Source organism: Oncorhynchus keta, chromosome 35 (genome assembly GCF_023373465.1).
Source record: "Oncorhynchus keta strain PuntledgeMale-10-30-2019 chromosome 35, Oket_V2, whole genome shotgun sequence".
NCBI lineage: Eukaryota > Metazoa > Chordata > Actinopteri > Salmoniformes > Salmonidae > Oncorhynchus > Oncorhynchus keta.
Window position 1 is genome coordinate 14,967,465 of NC_068455.1, and position 17,892 is coordinate 14,985,356.

At 44.8% G+C, this 17,892-nt stretch overlaps 1 protein-coding gene across 3 annotated transcripts in view; it reads left to right on the top strand.

Annotated features, from left to right (window-relative positions):
- LOC118369049 (spectrin beta chain, erythrocytic-like) overlaps positions 1 to 17,892 on the top strand; it is a 98,172-nt gene that overhangs the window by 22,535 nt on the left and 57,745 nt on the right. For all 3 annotated transcript variants that reach the window (XM_052496626.1, XM_052496627.1, XM_052496625.1), the window contains 10 exons: positions 6,039 to 6,190; positions 9,347 to 9,520; positions 11,768 to 11,871; positions 12,267 to 12,347; positions 14,698 to 14,813; positions 15,032 to 15,144; positions 15,383 to 15,570; positions 15,776 to 15,893; positions 16,645 to 16,803; positions 17,265 to 17,567. In XM_052496626.1, the coding sequence (XP_052352586.1) occupies positions 6,039 to 6,190; positions 9,347 to 9,520; positions 11,768 to 11,871; positions 12,267 to 12,347; positions 14,698 to 14,813; positions 15,032 to 15,144; positions 15,383 to 15,570; positions 15,776 to 15,893; positions 16,645 to 16,803; positions 17,265 to 17,567 (1,508 nt within the window). The remainder of the gene's footprint in view (positions 1 to 6,038; positions 6,191 to 9,346; positions 9,521 to 11,767; positions 11,872 to 12,266; positions 12,348 to 14,697; positions 14,814 to 15,031; positions 15,145 to 15,382; positions 15,571 to 15,775; positions 15,894 to 16,644; positions 16,804 to 17,264; positions 17,568 to 17,892) is intronic.

Consider the following 17,892-nt stretch of genomic DNA (forward strand, 5'->3'; position numbering starts at 1 on the left):
GGACAAACTGTGCTATCGTAAATACAGTATCTTATGCATTCTAAATTACCGCCCATTTGGAAAAGGAAAATGCAATAAATATTTACTCTGAGTTGCGCTTCGATAGGTTGGTGGTAGATGGAAGGCCTCGTTGCCAAACCGAGTCCTTTGTCCTTTGAAGAATGTCTCTGGTGGTCAATTGGATACGTTGTAGTAACGTCGTTGTGTGGTAGACGGGATACTCTGTCTGTTCTTTCCTAGCCCACGTTTGCAGCTGCTGTGGCTAACTCAACGGCTAGGAGGTATCACTTCTGTAGTGAATAAGAGTTCAAAGTTCATACCATTCGCAGCCAAAGCTCACGCTGAGGTTGGCTTAGTTCTGTAGTTGACATGTTAGTCCTTTTAACGCAGAGGCTGCAGACCTCACGTACTTGGAACACGAGGTTACATTTTCGTCAAGGCTTTATATAGTGGAGCGAGAAGGGTGTGTCTGAAAAGTTTTATAACCCATGTCCCTTCACAGGGGCAGGCCACTGATTGAGCAGAGCCCTAACCTTATGAAAACCCAAAGCTCTCATTTGGAAGCTAAAATTACATTTCATCTCTTCACCAATAATTTTATATTCAAACATTTAAATTGAACAATTCCATGTGACTCCGATAACTACAATGTGCAGACTTTCCACTGTAGAGTTTGTCATTCTATCATTGATGAGAATGTACCAGATGACAACCGAACTGACATTCATTAAGTACTACCGCATATGTTCAATAGGTCGGATTACCAGAATATAGTTCATTTCCCGCCACCTTCTGATGTTCCCAGAATCTCTGTTAACCAAGGGGTTTTCAAAGTTCACATCAGTAGGGTGGAGAGAGGAAAAAGGGGGGGGGGGGAGAGGTATTTATGACTGTCATAAACCTACCCCCAGAGGCCAACGTCATGACACCATGATTAGCCATGGTTAGCCACGGTACCCACGGTTATATAAGGTTTTGTTAATGTCTCTGTCCTGACTTCTGTAGATCCTTTGTTGTGTTGTGCCTTCTGTCTGTTAGATGTTGTGTTGAGTTAAGCCGAGTTGAGCTGGGTTGTAGTTGTAATGGGTTGTAGTTGTGCTGTAGTTGTGTTGGGTTGTAGTTGTAATGGGTTGTAGTTGGGTTGTAGTTGTAATGGGTTGTAGTTGGGTTGGGTTGTATTGTGTCCTCTGTCTGTTAGATGGCATGTTGTGAGTTGTGTTATGCTGTAGTTGTGTTGTGTTGTAGTTGTGTTGGGTTGTGCTGTGTTTTTGTGTTGTAGTTTTGCTATATTCTCTGTGTGTTGTTGTGTTATATTTTCTGTGTGTTGTTTTGCTGTATTCTATGTGTGTTGTTTTGCTGTATTCTCTGTGTGTTGTTTTGCTGTATTCTCTGTGTGTTGTTGTGTTGTATTCTCTGTGTGTTGTTTTGCTATATTCTCTGTGTGTTGTTTTGCTATATTCTCTGTGTGTTGTTGTGTTGTATTCTCTGTGTGTTGTTTTGCTATATTCTCTGTGTGTTGTTTTGCTGTATTCTCTGTGTGTTGTTGTGTTATATTTTCTGTGTGTTGTTGTGTTATATTCTCTGTGTGTTGTTTTGCTGTATTCTCTGTGTGTTGTTGTGCTGTATTCTCTGTGTGTTGTTTTGCTGTATTCTCTGTGTGTTGTTTTGCTATATTCTCTGTGTGTTGTTTTGTTGTATTCTCTGTGTGTTGTTGTATTCTCTGTGTGTTGTTTTGTTGTATTCTCTGTGTGTTGTTGTATTCTCTGTGTGTTCTTGTGTTGTATTCTCTGTGTTAAGGTCTTGTGTTGCGCCACGGTGCAGAGGCTGCTATAGGCTCTGGTGACAGACTATTAACTGTTACATAAGTGCACACGGTAGATTTGGTTCTGGCTGCCAAAACTATACCTGTAGGTTACACAACCAGTCCTGCCTGCCCCCAAGGTCCATGCCACTACGACGCAGGCTAGAAGCCTGGGCAGCTGGTGCTCAGTGGGACTGCCAGGCAGGGCTGTGGGAAAACCGCCTGGCTCTGGCTCTCTCTGGCTCTCTCTGAATCTCTGGCTCTCTGGCTCTTTCTGGCTCTCTGGCTCTCTCTAACTTTCTCTGGCACTCTGGCTCTCTCTGACTCTCTGGCTGAGTAAAGGGAAAATCCATCAGCATCATTTTAAGTCATGTGGCTTGTGGCTGTCGCTCACTGGAGTCAGAGAGTGGACGGGTCTGGAGACCAGGGAGGAGTAGCAGCATGTCAAACACACCAGAGTATTATTCAGCCTTGTTGTTGTACTGAGACAGCCTTGGTCTGGCTGGGAGGACGATGCCAGCCTGGAGAGTGTGTACACTCAAACACACCAGAGTATTATTCAGCCTTGTTGTTGTACTGAGACAGCCTTGGTCTGGCTGGGAGGACGATGCCACATATCCCTAAGGATCGCTACGGGTCAAAATTAGTGCACGACGTAGGGAATAGGGTGTCATAGGGCTCTGGTCTGAAGTAGTGCACTTTGTAGGGTGCTATTTGGGACGCAGATGATGCCGTTGTTTTTGCATGTTTTAACTGTCATTACTTTTGAAATGATTTTGGGGAGGTTCCACATGGATGTTGTGCAGTAGGCAGTGTGTGCCGTAGCTCTTTGTTATTTACCAGTGAGGAGACAGAATGGGACATGACTAATTTAACGACACTGCCTAGTCTCTTATGGAGTACAGGAATGTATAACATGGTCATAGATGAAAGATGTGTTACATTTTCACAATGCATAGAATAGATAAGAGAGCAATGATACAGGCTACCCCTTTTTATGTCATTCACCTTGCCCTCTCCTTTAGTTGCATGTCTCCCTTCTTCTCTGGGTTACCTCTCTCTGTCTCTCTCTGTCTCTCTCTGTCTCTCTCTCTCCTCTCTCTCTCTCTGTACCCTCACTCTGTATCCTCTCTTCTCTCTCTCTGTATCCTCTCTGTATCCTCTCTCTCTGTATCCTCTCTGTATCCTCTCTGTATCCTCTCTCTCTGTATCCTCTCTGTATCCTCTCTCTCTGTATCCTCTCTGTATCCTCTCTCTATCCTCTCTCTCTGTATCCTCTCTGTATCCTCTCTCTCTGTATCCTCTCTCTCTGTATCCTCTCTGTATCCTCTCTGTATCCTCTCTCTCTCTCTCTCTCTCTCTGTATCCTCTCTGTATCCTCTCTGTATCCTCTCTCCTCTCTCTCTCTGTATCCTCTCTCTCTATCTCTCTCTCTGTCTCTCTCTCTCTGTATCCTCTCTCTCTCTCTCTGTATCCCCTCTCTCTCTCTCTGTATCCTCTCTGTATCCTCTCTCTCTGTATCCTCTCTCTCTGTATCCTCTCTCTCTGTATCCTCTCTCTCTCTCTCTCTCTCTCTCTCTCCTCTCTCTCTGTATCCTCTCTCTCTCTGTATCCTCTCTCTCTCTCTCTCTCTCTCTCTGTATCCTCTCTCTCTGTATCCTCTCTCTCTGTATCCTCTCTCTCTCTCTGTATCCTCTCTCTCTCTCTCTGTATCCTCTCTCTCTCTCTCTGTATCCTCTCTGTATCCTCTCTCTCTCTGTATCCTCTCTCTCTCTCTCTGTATCCTCTCTCTCTCTCTCTCTGTATCCTCTCTCTCTCTCTCTCTCTCTCTCTGTATCCTCTCTCTCTCTCTCTCTCTCTCTCTCTCTCTCTCTCTCTCTCTCTCTCTCTCTGTATCCTCTCTGTATCCTCTCTCTCTCTGTATCCTCTCTCTCTCTGTATCTGTATCCTCTCTCTCTCTGTATCCTCTCTCTCTCTCCTCTCTGTATCCTCTCTCTCTCTCTCTGTATCCTCTCTCTCTCCTCTCTCTGTATCCTCTCTCTCTCTCTCTCCTCTCTGTATCATCTCTCTCTCTCTCTCTCTCTAGCTCTCTCTCTCTCTCTCTCTCTCTGTATCCTCTCTTTCTCTCTCATCTCTGTCTCTCTGTATCCTCTCTCTCTCCCTCTCTCTCTCTCTCTCTCTCTCTGTATCCTCTCTCTCTCTGTATCCTCTCTCTCTGTATCCTCTCTCTCTATATTTTTGTATCCTCTCTCTCCCCTCTCTTTCTCTCTCATCTCACTCTCCATCTCACTCTTCTCTCTCTCTCTCGGTCTCTCTCCATCTTACTCTTCCCTCTCTCTCTCTCGGTCTCTCTCCATCTCACTCTTCCCTCTCTCTCTCCTTTCTTCCCTATCTCTCCCTCTCTCTCTCTCCTCTCTCTCTCTCCTTTCTTCCCTCTATAATTTCTTCCCTATCCTGCTCTCTCTCCTCTCTCTCTCCTTTCTTCCCTCTCTCTCGCTCTCCTTTCTTCCCCATCTCTCTCTCTCTCTCCCTCTCTGTGTGTTCCCCTCCTCATATCCCTCGCCTCCCTGTCTCCTTCTCTCTCCCCATCTCACTCTTCCCTCTCTCTCTGTCTCTCTCCATCTCACTCTTCCCTCTCTCTCTGTCTCTCTCCATCTCACTCTTCCCTCTCTCTCTGTCTCTCTCCATCTCACTCTTCCCTCTCTCTCTGTCTCGCTCCATCTCACTCTTCCCTCTCTCTCTGTCTCGCTCCATCTCACTCTTCCCTCTCTCTCTCTCTCGCTCCATCTCACTCTTCCCTCTCTCTCTCTCTCTCTCGCTCCATCTCACTCTTCCCTCTCTCTCTCTCTCTCTCGCTCTCTCTCCCTCTCTCTCTTCCCTCTCTCTCTCCTTTCTTCCCTATCTCTCCCTCTCTCTCTCTCGGTCTCTCTCCTTTCTTCCCTATCTCTCCTTTCTTCCCCCTCTCTCTCTCTCTTCTCTCTCTCTCCCTGTTCTCCACAGCCTGAGGGCCTGAATCATTTATAGAACAAGCCATTAAGGATGCAGTATTTTGCACTGTTATATTTGGGACCAGGGATAAACATGGTACAAGCATTAGGGGAAGGAACACAAGCAGGCCACACACACACGCACACGCACGCATACACACACGCACACGCACGCACGCACGCATGCACGCACGCACGCACAAACGCATACACACACACACACATTTACACATTTGCACTTGACTGAGTCATATACAGCACAATGAAATTACTTTAAGCACATGTATATTGGTTGTTCAGTAGGAGGCACATCTGTCAGTGTCTTCATCCCAAATGGCACCCTATTCCCTGTGTAGTGCACTTCTTTAGACCAGAGCCCTAATGGGCCATTTGGGACGTAGGCAGTGTTGGAGGCTTTAATGTGTGACTGTGAAGTCCTGCTGCTAACCAGTAGGGAGACATAATGCCATCAGGTGGGTAGTAGTCAGCCCAGGCTGGTCTCATAGATTAGACGTAACATAGTAAACGAAAATCCAGGACACTCAAATTACGATGATATGTTACGTTTGGCATGGTTACATACAGTACATAAGACAGAAGGTTAATTAATTAAGGCAAAAATGAAAGGAGGGTGGTTGGTCGGGTGGATGGATGGGCGTACGCTCTTAGAAAAAAGGGTTCCAAAAGGGTTCTTTGGCCATCCCCATAGGAGAACCCTTTCTGGTTCTAGGTAGAACCTTTTCGGGTTCCATGTAGAACCCTCTGTGGAACCAAAAGGGTTCTTCAAAGGGTTCTCCTATGAAAATTCGCAACATATTGTATGAGTTGCAATTCGTAACATATTATACGAAATTGATGATGGGCTACCACAAATTAATACATACAATACCAAACGTAACATATCATACTAATTTCAGTGTCCTGGATTTGTATTTACTATGATACGTCTACCCATGAATCCAGGTTGGTAATACATAAGTCACAGTGCTGCTGACATTCTTACGCTCAGAGTAGGATCGTACTTTAAAGACTACTTACAAAGGCCTTGTGGATTCTCATGTCTATTCTCAAGCTTACACACACACATTTACACACATTTTCATACATCATACACTCCACAGTGTTCTGCCTAGTGGTGTTTGTTTGAATGATTCCCAAATAAGTAAAGCAGTAACTAATAGGTTATTGCTGCGTTATTACTGTGTAATCTGGTGATATCTGAGCTAGTTCCCTGTATTCTCCTCCTCTAGATGAGCGTGAGGCGGTCCAGAAGAAGACCTTCACTAAGTGGGTCAACTCCATCCTGTCCCGGGTCAGCTGCCGTATCTCTGACCTGTACCTGGACCTCAGGGATGGACGCATGCTCATCAAACTACTGGAGCTCCTCTCTGGAGAGAAACTGGTACGTGGGTATATGTGTGTAGTGTGTGGGTATATGTGTGTGTGTGTGTGTGAACAGTGTGTGTTTATGATGTAGTGTGTGTGTGTGTGTGTGTGTGTGTGTGTGTGAACAGTGTGTATTATATGTGTGTGTGTGTGTGTGTGTGTGTGTGTGTGTGTGTGTGTGTGTGTGTGTGTGTGTGTGTGTGTGTGTGTGTGTGTGTGTGTGTGTGTGCGTGTGTGTGTGTGTGTGTGTGTATGTGTGTGATGTAGTGTGTGTGAGTGTGTGTGTGTGTGTGAACAGTGTGTGTGTGTGTGTGTGTGTGTGTGTGTGTGTGTGTGTGTGTGTGTGTGTGTGTGTGTGTGTGTGTGTGTGTGTGTGTGTGTGTGTGTGTGTGTGTGCGTGCGTGCATTTGTCACATACACATGGTTAGCAGATGTTAATGCGAGTGTAGCGAAATGCATGTGCTTCTAGTTCCGACAATGCAGTAATAACCAACGAGTAATCTAGCTAACAATTCCAAAACTACTACCTAATACACACAAGTGTAAAGGGATAAAGAATATGTACATAAAGATATATGAATGAGTGATGGTACAGAACGGCATAGGCAAGATGCAGTAGATGGTATCGAGTACAGTATATACATATGAGATGAGTAATGTAGGGTATGTAAACATTATATTAAGTAGCATTGTTTAAAGTGGCGAGTGATATATTTTACATCAATTTCCATTATTAAAGTGGCTGGAGTTGAGTCAGTGTGTTGGCAGCAGCCACTCAATGTTAGTGGTGGCTGTTTAACAGTCTGATGGCCTTGAGATAGAAGCTGTTTTTCAGTCTCTCGGTCCCTGCTTTGATGCACCTGTACTGACCTCGCCTTCTGGATGATAGTGGGGTGAACAGGCAGTGGCTCGGGTGGTTGTTGTCCTTGATGATCTTTATGGCCTTTCTGTGACATCGGGTGGTGTAGGTGTCCTGGAGGGCAGGTAGTTTGCCCCCGGTGATGCGTTGTGCAGAACTCGCTATCCTCTGGAGAGCCTTATGGTTGTGGGCAGAGCAGTTGCCGTACCAGGCGGTGATACAGCCTGACAGGATGCTCTCGATTGTACATCTGTAGAAGTTTTTGAGTGCTTTTGGTGACAATCCAAATTTCTTAAGCTTATCACCAAAAGCACTCACACACGTGTGTGTGTGTGTGTGTGTGAACAGTGTGTATTTATGATGTATTGTATGTGTGTGTAGTGTGTGTGTGTATTTATGATGTATTGTATGTGTGTGTGTGTATTTATGATGTATTGTATGTGTGTGTGAACAGTGTGTATTTATGATGTGTGTGTGTGTGTGTGTGTGTGTGTGTGTGTGTGTGTGTGTGTGTGTGTGTGTGTGTGTGTGTGTGTGTGTGTGTGTGTGTGTGTGTGTGTGTGTGTGTGTGTGTGTGTGTGTGTGTGTATTTATGATGTATTGTATGTGTGTGTGTAGTATGTGTGTGTACAGTGTGCATTTATGATGTATGTGTGTGTGTGTGTATGTGTGTGTGTGCATGTGTGTGTGTGTAGTATGTGTGTGTGTAGTGTCTGTGTGTGTGTGTGTGTGTATTTATGATGTATTGTATGTGTGTGTGTGTAGTATGTGTGTATGTGTGTGTGAACAGTGTGCATTTATGTGTGTGTGAACAGTGTGCATTTATGGTGTGTGTGTGTGTGTGTGTGTGTGTGTGTGTGTGTGTAGTGTGTGTGGGTGAACAGTGTGCATTTATGATGTATTGTATGTGCGTTCTGTAGCTTTTCTTTGTCCCTGTTATGACAATGGTCTGATGATCCAGATCAGTGTGGAAGTACTCCAGTCACATTTATCAAGTATTCAGACCCCTTGACCTCCTTCCACATTTTGTTACATTACAGCCTTATTCTAACATCAATTCAATAGTTTTTCCCCTAATCAATCTACCCACAATACCCCATGATGACAAAGCAAAAACAGTTTTTTAGAAATGGAACGGAAATATTACATTTACGTAAATATTCAGACTCTTTACTCAGTACTTTGTTGAAGCACCTTTGGCAGCGATTACAGCCTCCAGTCTTCTTGGGTAAGACACTACAGGCTTGGCACATCTGTATTTGGGGAGTTTCTCCCCTCAAGCTCTGTCAGGTTAGATGGGGAGTTTTGCTGCACAGCTATATTTAGGTCTCTCCAGAGATGTTCGACCAGGGTTAAGTCCGGGTTCTGGCTGGGCCACTCAGAGACTCGTCCCGAAGCCACTCCTGGGTTGTCTTGAATGTGTGCTGAGGGTCGTTGTCCTGTTTAAAGGTGAACATTCACCCAGTCTGAGGTCCTAAGAGCTTTGGAGCAGGTTTTTATCAAGGATCTCTCTGTACATTGCACCTTTCATATTTGCCTCTATCCCGACTAGTCTCCCAGTCCTTGCTGCTGAAAAACATCCTCACAGCATGATTCTGTAGGGATGGTGCCAGTTTTCTTCCAGACATGACACTTGACATTCAGGCCAAAGAGTTCAATCTTGGTTTCATCAGATCAGAGAATCTTGTTTCTCATGGTCTGAGAGTCTTGTGCCTTTAACCGAGGAGTGGCTTCCATCTGGCTTGATTGGTAGAGTGCTGCAGAGATGGTTGTTCCTTCTTCCTTTTAATAATTATGGAGGCCACTGTGTTCTTGGGGACCTTCAATGCTGTAGACATTTTTTGGTACCCTTTCCCAGATCTGTGCCTCGACACAATGTTGTCTCGGAGCTCTACGGACAATGTCTTCAACCTCATGGCTTGGTTTTTGCTCTGACATGCACTGTCAACTGTGGGACCTTATATAGACCGTGCCGATCCAAATCATATCCAATCAATTGAAATGACCACAGGTTGACTCCAATCGTGTTGTTGAAACATCTCAAGGATGATCAATGGAAACAGGATGCACCTGAGCTCAATTTCAAGTCTCCATACTTATGTAAATAAGGTGTTTCTGTTTTTAATATTTTATTAATTTGCAAAAATGTCTAAACCTGTTTTTGCTTTTTCATTATTGGGTATTGTGTGTAGATTGCTAAGGATTTTTTTATATTAACGTAACAAAATGTGGAAAAAGTCAAGGGGTCTGAATACTTTCCAAAGGCACTGTAAATAGCCACACACTATTATCTCCCTCTCTCCCTCCTTCCAGCCCAAGCCCACTAAGGGCCGTATGCGGATCCACTGTCTGGAGAACGTGGACAAGGCCCTGCAGTTCCTCAAGGAGCAGAGGGTCCACCTGGAGAATATGGGATCACACGACATCGTCGACGGCAACCACCGCCTCATCCTGGGACTCATCTGGACCATCATTCTCAGATTCCAGGTGAGTTAGGATTCTTCTTCTTCTAACTAACCACTTAAACAACACAGGTTACAAAATGACCTCAATTTAAACCACCTGGTGCATGCCTGGTCCCAGATCTGTTTGTGCTTTATAGCCAACTTCTATGTCCCGGTGGCAAGACAGCACAAACTGATCTGGGATCACCAGCTTAGGTGATCTAATCACTAAAGACAACAGTGGTTGAACAATGAACTAGAATTGAACATAAATCCCCTCTACCTGGAGCTGTATACAGTCTGGTTTCAGCCAACAGCCATCATTATCTGGTGTTAAAACATCCCAAACAAAACACCATGTCTGTTTCATTCTTTTATCTGGGCTGATACAGTGATTCTTTTTAACAGGCTGATACAGTGTTTATTTTTAATTTGACATTGTACTGTTATTTTTAGCTTTGCTAGTTCAAACAATATGGCCTAGTTGCTGCATTATTCACTCCATCAAGGAGGAGAGGAGAAAATAGGGAAGAGTAGACTAGCTAGCCTCTGTCTGCATCCCTACGTAGTGTCAGAACAAACGGAGGAGAAGATAAGCAAAGTGGTGCTAAATTTAGCCTCGTCTCACAGATAGAATCCCTGTTTTAATTACTGACAGTGTGTTGGTAGTTGGTGGGAAGATGGTAACCTTGATCATTTACAGATTTAACATGGCCCGCTCTATCAATTTAACTAATGTTTCAATTAGATACTAGATCTAGTATTAGCCTCTTTTTTTTAAACCTTGTTTTAACTTGTTTTACCCTCATTACTAATAAAAATATACTCTTCATATTTCAGCCTAAAATAAGAAATAGGCAGTTTATGTCTAAACATTCTCACATTCTAAAATATACAGTATGTACACTATACACTGCATGTTGTCACGGTTGTGTGTAGAGACGGACCAAGGTGCAGCGTGATTAAAGTTCCACATATTTATTTACGCGATACTTCAAAACAAAAAGAAACAAACAACGAACCGTGACATCAGAGGTGCCACATGCACTAACTCAAAACAAGATCCCACAAAATACAGTGGGGAAATGGCTACCTAAATATGATCCCCAATTAGAGGCAACGATTACCAGATGCCTCTAATTGGGAACCATACCAAGCACACCAACATAGAAATAAATATACTAGATCACCCCCTAGTCACGCCCTGACCTACTACACCATAGAGAACCAAGGGCTCTCTATGGTCAGGGCGTGACACATGTCAAATACGCCGAACACAACAGGTAGACCTTACCGTGAAATACTTACTTACAAGCCCTTAACCAACAATGCAGATTTTTTTTTTTAGTAAGTAACAAAATCTTTTTTTAGGGCCTTCCTCTGACACCGCCTGTTATAGAGGTCCTGGATGGCAGGTTGCTTGGCTCCAGGGATATTCTTGGCCGTATGCACTACCCTCTGTAGCACCTTGCGGTCGTATGCCAAGAAGTTGCCATACCAAGTGGTGATGTAACCAGTCCGGATGCTCTTGATGGTGCAGCTATATAACTTTTTGAGGATCTGAGGACCCATGTCAAATCTTCAGTGTCCTGAGGGGGACTACTAGAGAAGGAGGACCAAGCACGCCCCCATTCTTATCGACGAGGCTGTAGTGGAGCAGGTTGAGAGCTTCAAGTTCCTTGGTGTCCACATCACAAACAAACTAACACGGTCCAAGCACACCAAGATAGTCGTGAAGACGGCACAACAAAACCTATCTCAGGAGACTGAAAAGATTTGTCATGGGTCCTCAGATCCTCAAAAGGTTCTACAGCTGCAGCATCGAGATCATCCTGACTGGTTGCATCACTGCTTGGTATAGCAACTGCTCGGCCTCCAACCACAAGGCACTACAGAGGGTAGTGTGTACGGCCCAGTACATCACTGGGGCCAAGCTTCCTGCCATCCAGGATCTCTATACCAAGCGGTGTCAGAGGAAAGCCCATAAAATTGTCAAAGACTCCCTAATATTTTATTTTTTTAAAGTTAATAGTTGAATAAAAAAAATGTTTTAGCTGCCTTGTTGGTTTTGAGCATTTCACTTCCAAGCCTGTTGTATTCGGCACATGTGACAAATACGATTTGAGTTGAATAGGTGTTGTTGTGCGCTCTCCACAACGGTCTTGGTGTCCGTCAACATGTAGGTTGTGTTATGTCTGTTAGTTCTTACGTGGAGACCAATCTAGTCTAGTGTAAATTCCATATTCATTACTGTAGTTGACTCTCTGTCCCTCCTGTCCCTGTCCGACAGATCCAAGACATCGTGGTGGAGATGGGACAGGCAGACGGGACTCAACGGGAGAGCCGCACAGCCAAGGACGCTCTGCTACTCTGGTGCCAGATGAAGACTGCCGGGTGACTAAAAAAAGACTAATCCAAAGCAATTTCCAAAAACTGTCAGTATTGACAGAGAAACTTGGTGGCCCATGTGACAATAGAACCCACATAAAGAAATGAGAGGCCCACACACAGAATATTGCTACTCCCCATCCCCTATATACAACACTTCAACATATAGGCCTTCACAACTCTTTGTCAGGTCAGTAGAACCCACAGCTCTGATCTTACCAACACCATGCTCTCACTCACTGAGACATTGGAACCACAAAAGGATCAATGATCAGGGTTGCTTGGATAAAGCCAGGTTCATTAGGGATCAGTGTATGTTATTAGTCCTGTGAGCTACTGGGATCCGTTTTGGATTGAGGCCAGTCCGTGACATTGACTCTTTGTCCGTCCTGTTTCTACAGATATCCAAACGTAAACATCACCAACTTCACCACCAGTTGGAAAGACGGAATGGCGTTCAGCGCTCTCATACACAAACACCGGTAAGAGAAGATAGAATCACATATCATCCACAATAGCTGTGCCAGAATGATGCCATTGGTTACAACCTGGTTGTAACAGAACCATATACACTATATAATATACAAAGGTATGTGGACACCCATTCAAATTAGTGGATTCGGCTGTTTCAGCCACACCCGTTGCTGACAGGTGTATAAAATCAAGCACACAGCTATGCAATCTCCATAGACAAAAATTGTCAGTAGAATGGTCTTACTGAAGAGCAGACTTTCAACGTAGCACCGTCATAGGATGCCACGTCAAATTTCTGCCCTGCTGGAGCTGCCCTGGTCAACTGTAAGTGTTATTTTGAAGTGAAAAAGGCTAGGAGCAACAACAGCTCAGCCGCGAAGTGGTAGGCCACACAAGCTCATAGAATGGGACCGCCGAGAGCTGAAGCACGTAGCGTGTACATATAATTTGTCCTCGGTTGCAACACTCACTACCGTGTTCCAAACTGCCTCTGGAGCAACAGCAGCACAAGAACTGTTCATCGGGAGCTTCATGAAATGTGTTTCAATTGCCGAGCAGCTGCACACAAGCCTAAGATCACCATGCTTAATGCCGAGCATCGACTGAAGTGGTGTAAATCTCAAACGAACTTAGTTCCGTGAAAGAAATCTTAATGCTACAGGATACAATGACTTTGTAGACTATTCTGTGCTTCCAACTTTGTGGCAGCACTTTGGGGAAGGCCCTTTATTGTTTCAGCATGACAATGCCCCTGGGGTACAAAGTGAGATCTGTACAGAAATGGTCTGTCGAGATCAGTGGGGAAGAACTTGACTGGCCTGCACAGAGCACTGACCTCAACCCAATTGAGCACATTTGGGATGAATTATAACGCCGACTGCGGACCAAGCCTAATCGCCTAAAATCAGTGCCTGACCTCTCTAATGCTCTTGTGACTGAATGGAAGCAAGTCCCCACAGCAATGTTCTCTCTCTCTCTCTCTCTCTCTCTCTCTCTCTCTCTCTCTCTCTCTCTCTCTCTCTCTCTCACACTCTCTGTCTCTCTCTCCCCTCTCTGTCACACTCTCTGTCTCTCTCTCCCTCTGTCCCTCTGTCTCTCTCTCTCTCTCTCTCTCTCTCTCTCTCTCTCTCTCTCTCTCTCTCTCTGTCACACTCTCTGTCTCTCTCTCTCTCTCTGTCTCTCTCTCTCTCTCTCTCTCTCTGTCACACTCTCTGTCTCTCTCTCTCTCCCTCTGTCTCTCTCTCTCTTTCTTTATCTCTCTCTCTGTCTGTCTCTCTTTCTTTATCTCGCTCTCTCTCTCGCTCTAATTCAATTGAATGGCTTTACTGGCATGGAAAACATGTTTACATCGCCAAAACAAGTGAAATAGATAATAAACAAAAGTGAAAAAACAACAACATTACAATTACAACATTTCCAAAAGAATAAAAACATTTCAAATATCATATTATATCTACATACAGTGTTGTAATGATGTGCAAATAGTTAAATTACAAAAGGGAAAATAAATCAATATAAATATAGGTTGTATTTATAATAGTGTTTGTTCTTCACTGGTTGCACTTTCTTGGCTGCCCTTTTCAGGTCACAAGTCTTGCTGCTGTGATTGATCTGTGTAATCTGAGGGAAATAAGTTTCTCTAATATGGTGATACATTTGGCAAGAGGTTAGGGCAAGTGCAACTCAGTTTCCACCTCATTTTGTGGGCAGTGTGCACATAGCCTGTCTTCTCTTAAGAGCCAGGTCTGACTTTGGCAGCCTTTCTCAATAGCAAGGCTATGCTCACTGAGTCTGTACATAGTCAAAGATTTCCTTAATTTTGGGTCAATCACAGTGGTCAGATATTCTGCCACTGTGTGATCTCTGTTCAGGGCCAAATAGCATTCTAGTTTCCTCTGTTTTCAATGGGTCAAGTAATTATCTTTTTGTTTTCTCATGATTTGGTTGGGTCTAATTGTGATGCTGTCCTGGGTCTTTGTAGGGTCTGTTTGTGTTTGTGAATTTAGCCCCAGGACCAGCTTGCTTAGGGGGCTGTTCTCCAGATTAATTTATCTGTAGGTGACGGCTTTGTTATGGAAGGTTTGGGAATCGCTTCCTTTTAGGTGGTTGTAGAATTTAACGTCTCTTTTCTAGATGTTGATCATTAGCGGGTATCGGCCTAATTCTGCTCTGCATTCATTATTTGGTGTTTTACATAATACGAGGATATTTTTGCAGAATTCTGTATGCAATGTCTCAATTTGGTGTTTGTCCCATTTAAAAAAAAATCTTGGTTGGTGGGCAGACCCCAGACCTCAAAACCATGAAGGGCAATGGGTTCTATAACTGATCCTCATTGTTATGTCTCTCTCTCTCAAGGCCAGACCTGGTGGACTATAGTGGCCTGAAGAGGTCCAATCCAACCCATAACCTTCAGAATGCCTTCAATGTAGCAGAGCAGACTCTTGGAGTAGCAAAACTGTTAGACCCTGAAGGTGAGTGACAATGTGCTGTTCCCTCATCTCGAACTAAGAACCGGTTTCCTGGACCCAGATTAAGCAAAGTCATGGACTAAAAAGCATAGTCAATGGAAGATCTCAGTAGAAAATCCTTTTCAGTCCAGAACCCTCTGTTCGGGAAACCGGCCCTTTCAGGTCTTCATGGGCTGAGCTCAAGGTGATCTTCTAGTTCTGACTGTCTGTTTGTATTACAGATGTGTTCACAGAGAACCCAGATGAGAAGTCCATCATCACATATGTTGTGGCTTTCTACCACTACTTCTCCAAGATGAAGGCATTAGCGGTGGAGGGGAAGAGAGTTGGCAAGGTGAGGATGGGATAAATAATGGTGTGTGTGTGTGTGTGTGTGTGTGTGTGTGTGTGTGTGTGTGTGTGTGTGTGTGTGTGTGTGTGTGTGTGTGTGTGTGTGTGTGTGTGTGTGTGTGTGTGTGTGTGTGTGTGTGTGTGTGCGTGTGTGTGCGTGTAAATCCGTGCATGCATTGTTTCATGTGACAGTATTACACCCTAGTGTTTGAGTAACCTAACCCTCTGCATCCATCCTCTAGGTACTAGACCATGCCATAGAGACAGAGAAGATGATTGACAAGTACGAAACCCTGTCGTCAGACCTGCTGACATGGATACAGCAGACCATCATCATCCTGAACAACCGTAAACTGGCAAACTCTCTGACCGGGGTCCAACAGCAGCTCCAATCCTTCAACTCCTACCGCATAGTGGAGAAACCACCCAAGTCAGTCACATCAACCTGCCGTATTACTCTATGGCTCAACTAGGGCACAATTCCAGAAACGTTCCCGAAAAACAAATCTAGGTTTTCCAGAAAACCTTTAGGATTCTTGTAACTTCGAACCTGGGAATTTCCCCCATCTTTTAAAATAAGACATTCTTGTTCTGGTTCTGACACATCGTTTATTGTTTTGTCTGTGATGTTCCAGGTTCCAGGAGAAAGGTAATCTGGAGGTGCTGCTGTTCACCATCCAGAGTCGTATGAGAGCCAACAACCAGAGAGTCTATACCCCCAAGGAGGGGGCTCTCGTGGCTGATCTCAACAGGGTAAGGAATATAAGCTTGCAGGAATACTAAAATGGGAGGTAAGTTTAATCTAGTGGGCTGGTTCAGGACTTATTTACGCTATGGGGTGTCATCAGAATGCAGGAATGGAGGAGACCGAGGCAGTAGATTGAGTACTGGGTGATTTATTCATGAGCAAAGACACAAGAATGACTGAATCTTAACAAAGCCCGACAGTAGCCTGCTGACAGTGAAATAGACTGTCCCTGTCTGTGCATCTCCTCCACATGGACAGCATCGGATTTGCCACTTTTTGCTCTGAGATGTTACCCCACTCTTCCACCAAGGCACCTGCAAGTTCCCAGACATTTCTGGGGGGAATGGCCCTAGCCTTCACCCTCCAGTCCAACAGGTCCCAGACGTGCTTAGTGGGATTGAGATCCGGGCTCTTCGCTGGCCATGGCAGAACACTGACATTCCTGTCTTGCAGGAAATCACTCACAGAACGAGCAGTATGGCTGGTGGCATTGTCATGCTGGAGGGTCATGTCATAACTGTGACCTTAATTGCCTACCGTCTGTAAGCTGTTAGGGTTCTAACGACTGTTCCACAAGTGCATGTTCATTAATTGTTTATGGTTCATTGAACAAGCATGGGAAGTTTTTAAACCCTTTACAATGAAGATCTGTGAAGTTATTTGGATTTTTATGAATTATCTTTGAAAGACAGCATCCTGAAAAAGGGACGTTTCTATTTCCGCTGAGTTTGTAATCAACCATGTTGTCCTCTGCAGGCCTGGGAGCATTTGGAGTGGGCGGAGCATGAGAGGGAACGTGTCCTGAGAGACGAGCTGATTCGTCAGGAGAAACTGGAGCAGATGGCCAGACGCTTCGACAGGAAGGCTTCCATGAGAGAGACCTGGCTACTGGAGAACCAGAGACTGGTGGCACAGGTAAATGTCCACTATTATACACTGGGTGGTTCGAGCCCTGAGTGCTGATTGGCTGGCAGCCATGGTATATCAGACTTAACATGTCCGCTATTATGAACTGGGTGGTTTGAGCCCTGAATGCTGATTGGCTAACAGCCGTGGTATATCAGACCGTAACATGTCCACTATTATACACTTGGTGGTTCAAGCCCTGAATGCTGATTGGCTGACAGCTGCAATTCACCTGAACATAGACAGCCCATAAAAACATAACAAAACAGACATCCACTTCATTTTGGGGCCAATTCAAAGCTGAGACAAGTGCTTGCAACTTGGACCTTTGCGTAAATCATTCATTGATGACAGTGGGAGACTTGTGTGAAAACTTGCACAGATCTCAAGTCAGAATACTTACCTGCCCCAAATATTAAGATAGACATATATAACAGTCTCTTCACATCTGAAATACCTTCCACCTTCAGGACAACTTCGGCTACGACCTGCCGGCGGTAGAGGCCGCTAAGAAGAAGCACGACGCCATCGAGACGGACATCACTGCCTACGAGGAACGCATCCAGGGCATAGTAGCGATCTCTAAAGAGCTGGAGTCTGAGCGTTACCACGACACCAAGCGCATCGACGTGCGTAAGGACAACATCCTGAGGCTGTGGGATTACCTACAGGAGCTGCTGAAAGCTCGCAGGGCACGACTGGACAAGAACCTCACCCTGCAGAGGATCTTCCAGGAGATGTTGTACATCATCAACTGGATGGATGGGATGAAGGTACAGTGATAATAGTAATAATACACATAATACAATAACAATATGGCCAAAGCAACTTACAAAATGGAAGATATTGACAGTGATACATACTGTACTTACTATACCTGGCCCCTGCTGCAATCAAACCCAAAACTCTGGTGTTGCAAGCTAACCCATAACCCTGGTGTTGCCAGCTAACTCATATCCCTGGTGTTGCCAGCTAACCCATAACCCTGGTGTTGCCAGCTAACTCATATCCCTGGTGTTGCAAGCTAACCCATAACCCTGGTGTTGCCAGCTAACTCATATCCCTGGTGTTGCAAGCTAACCCATAACCCTGGTGTTG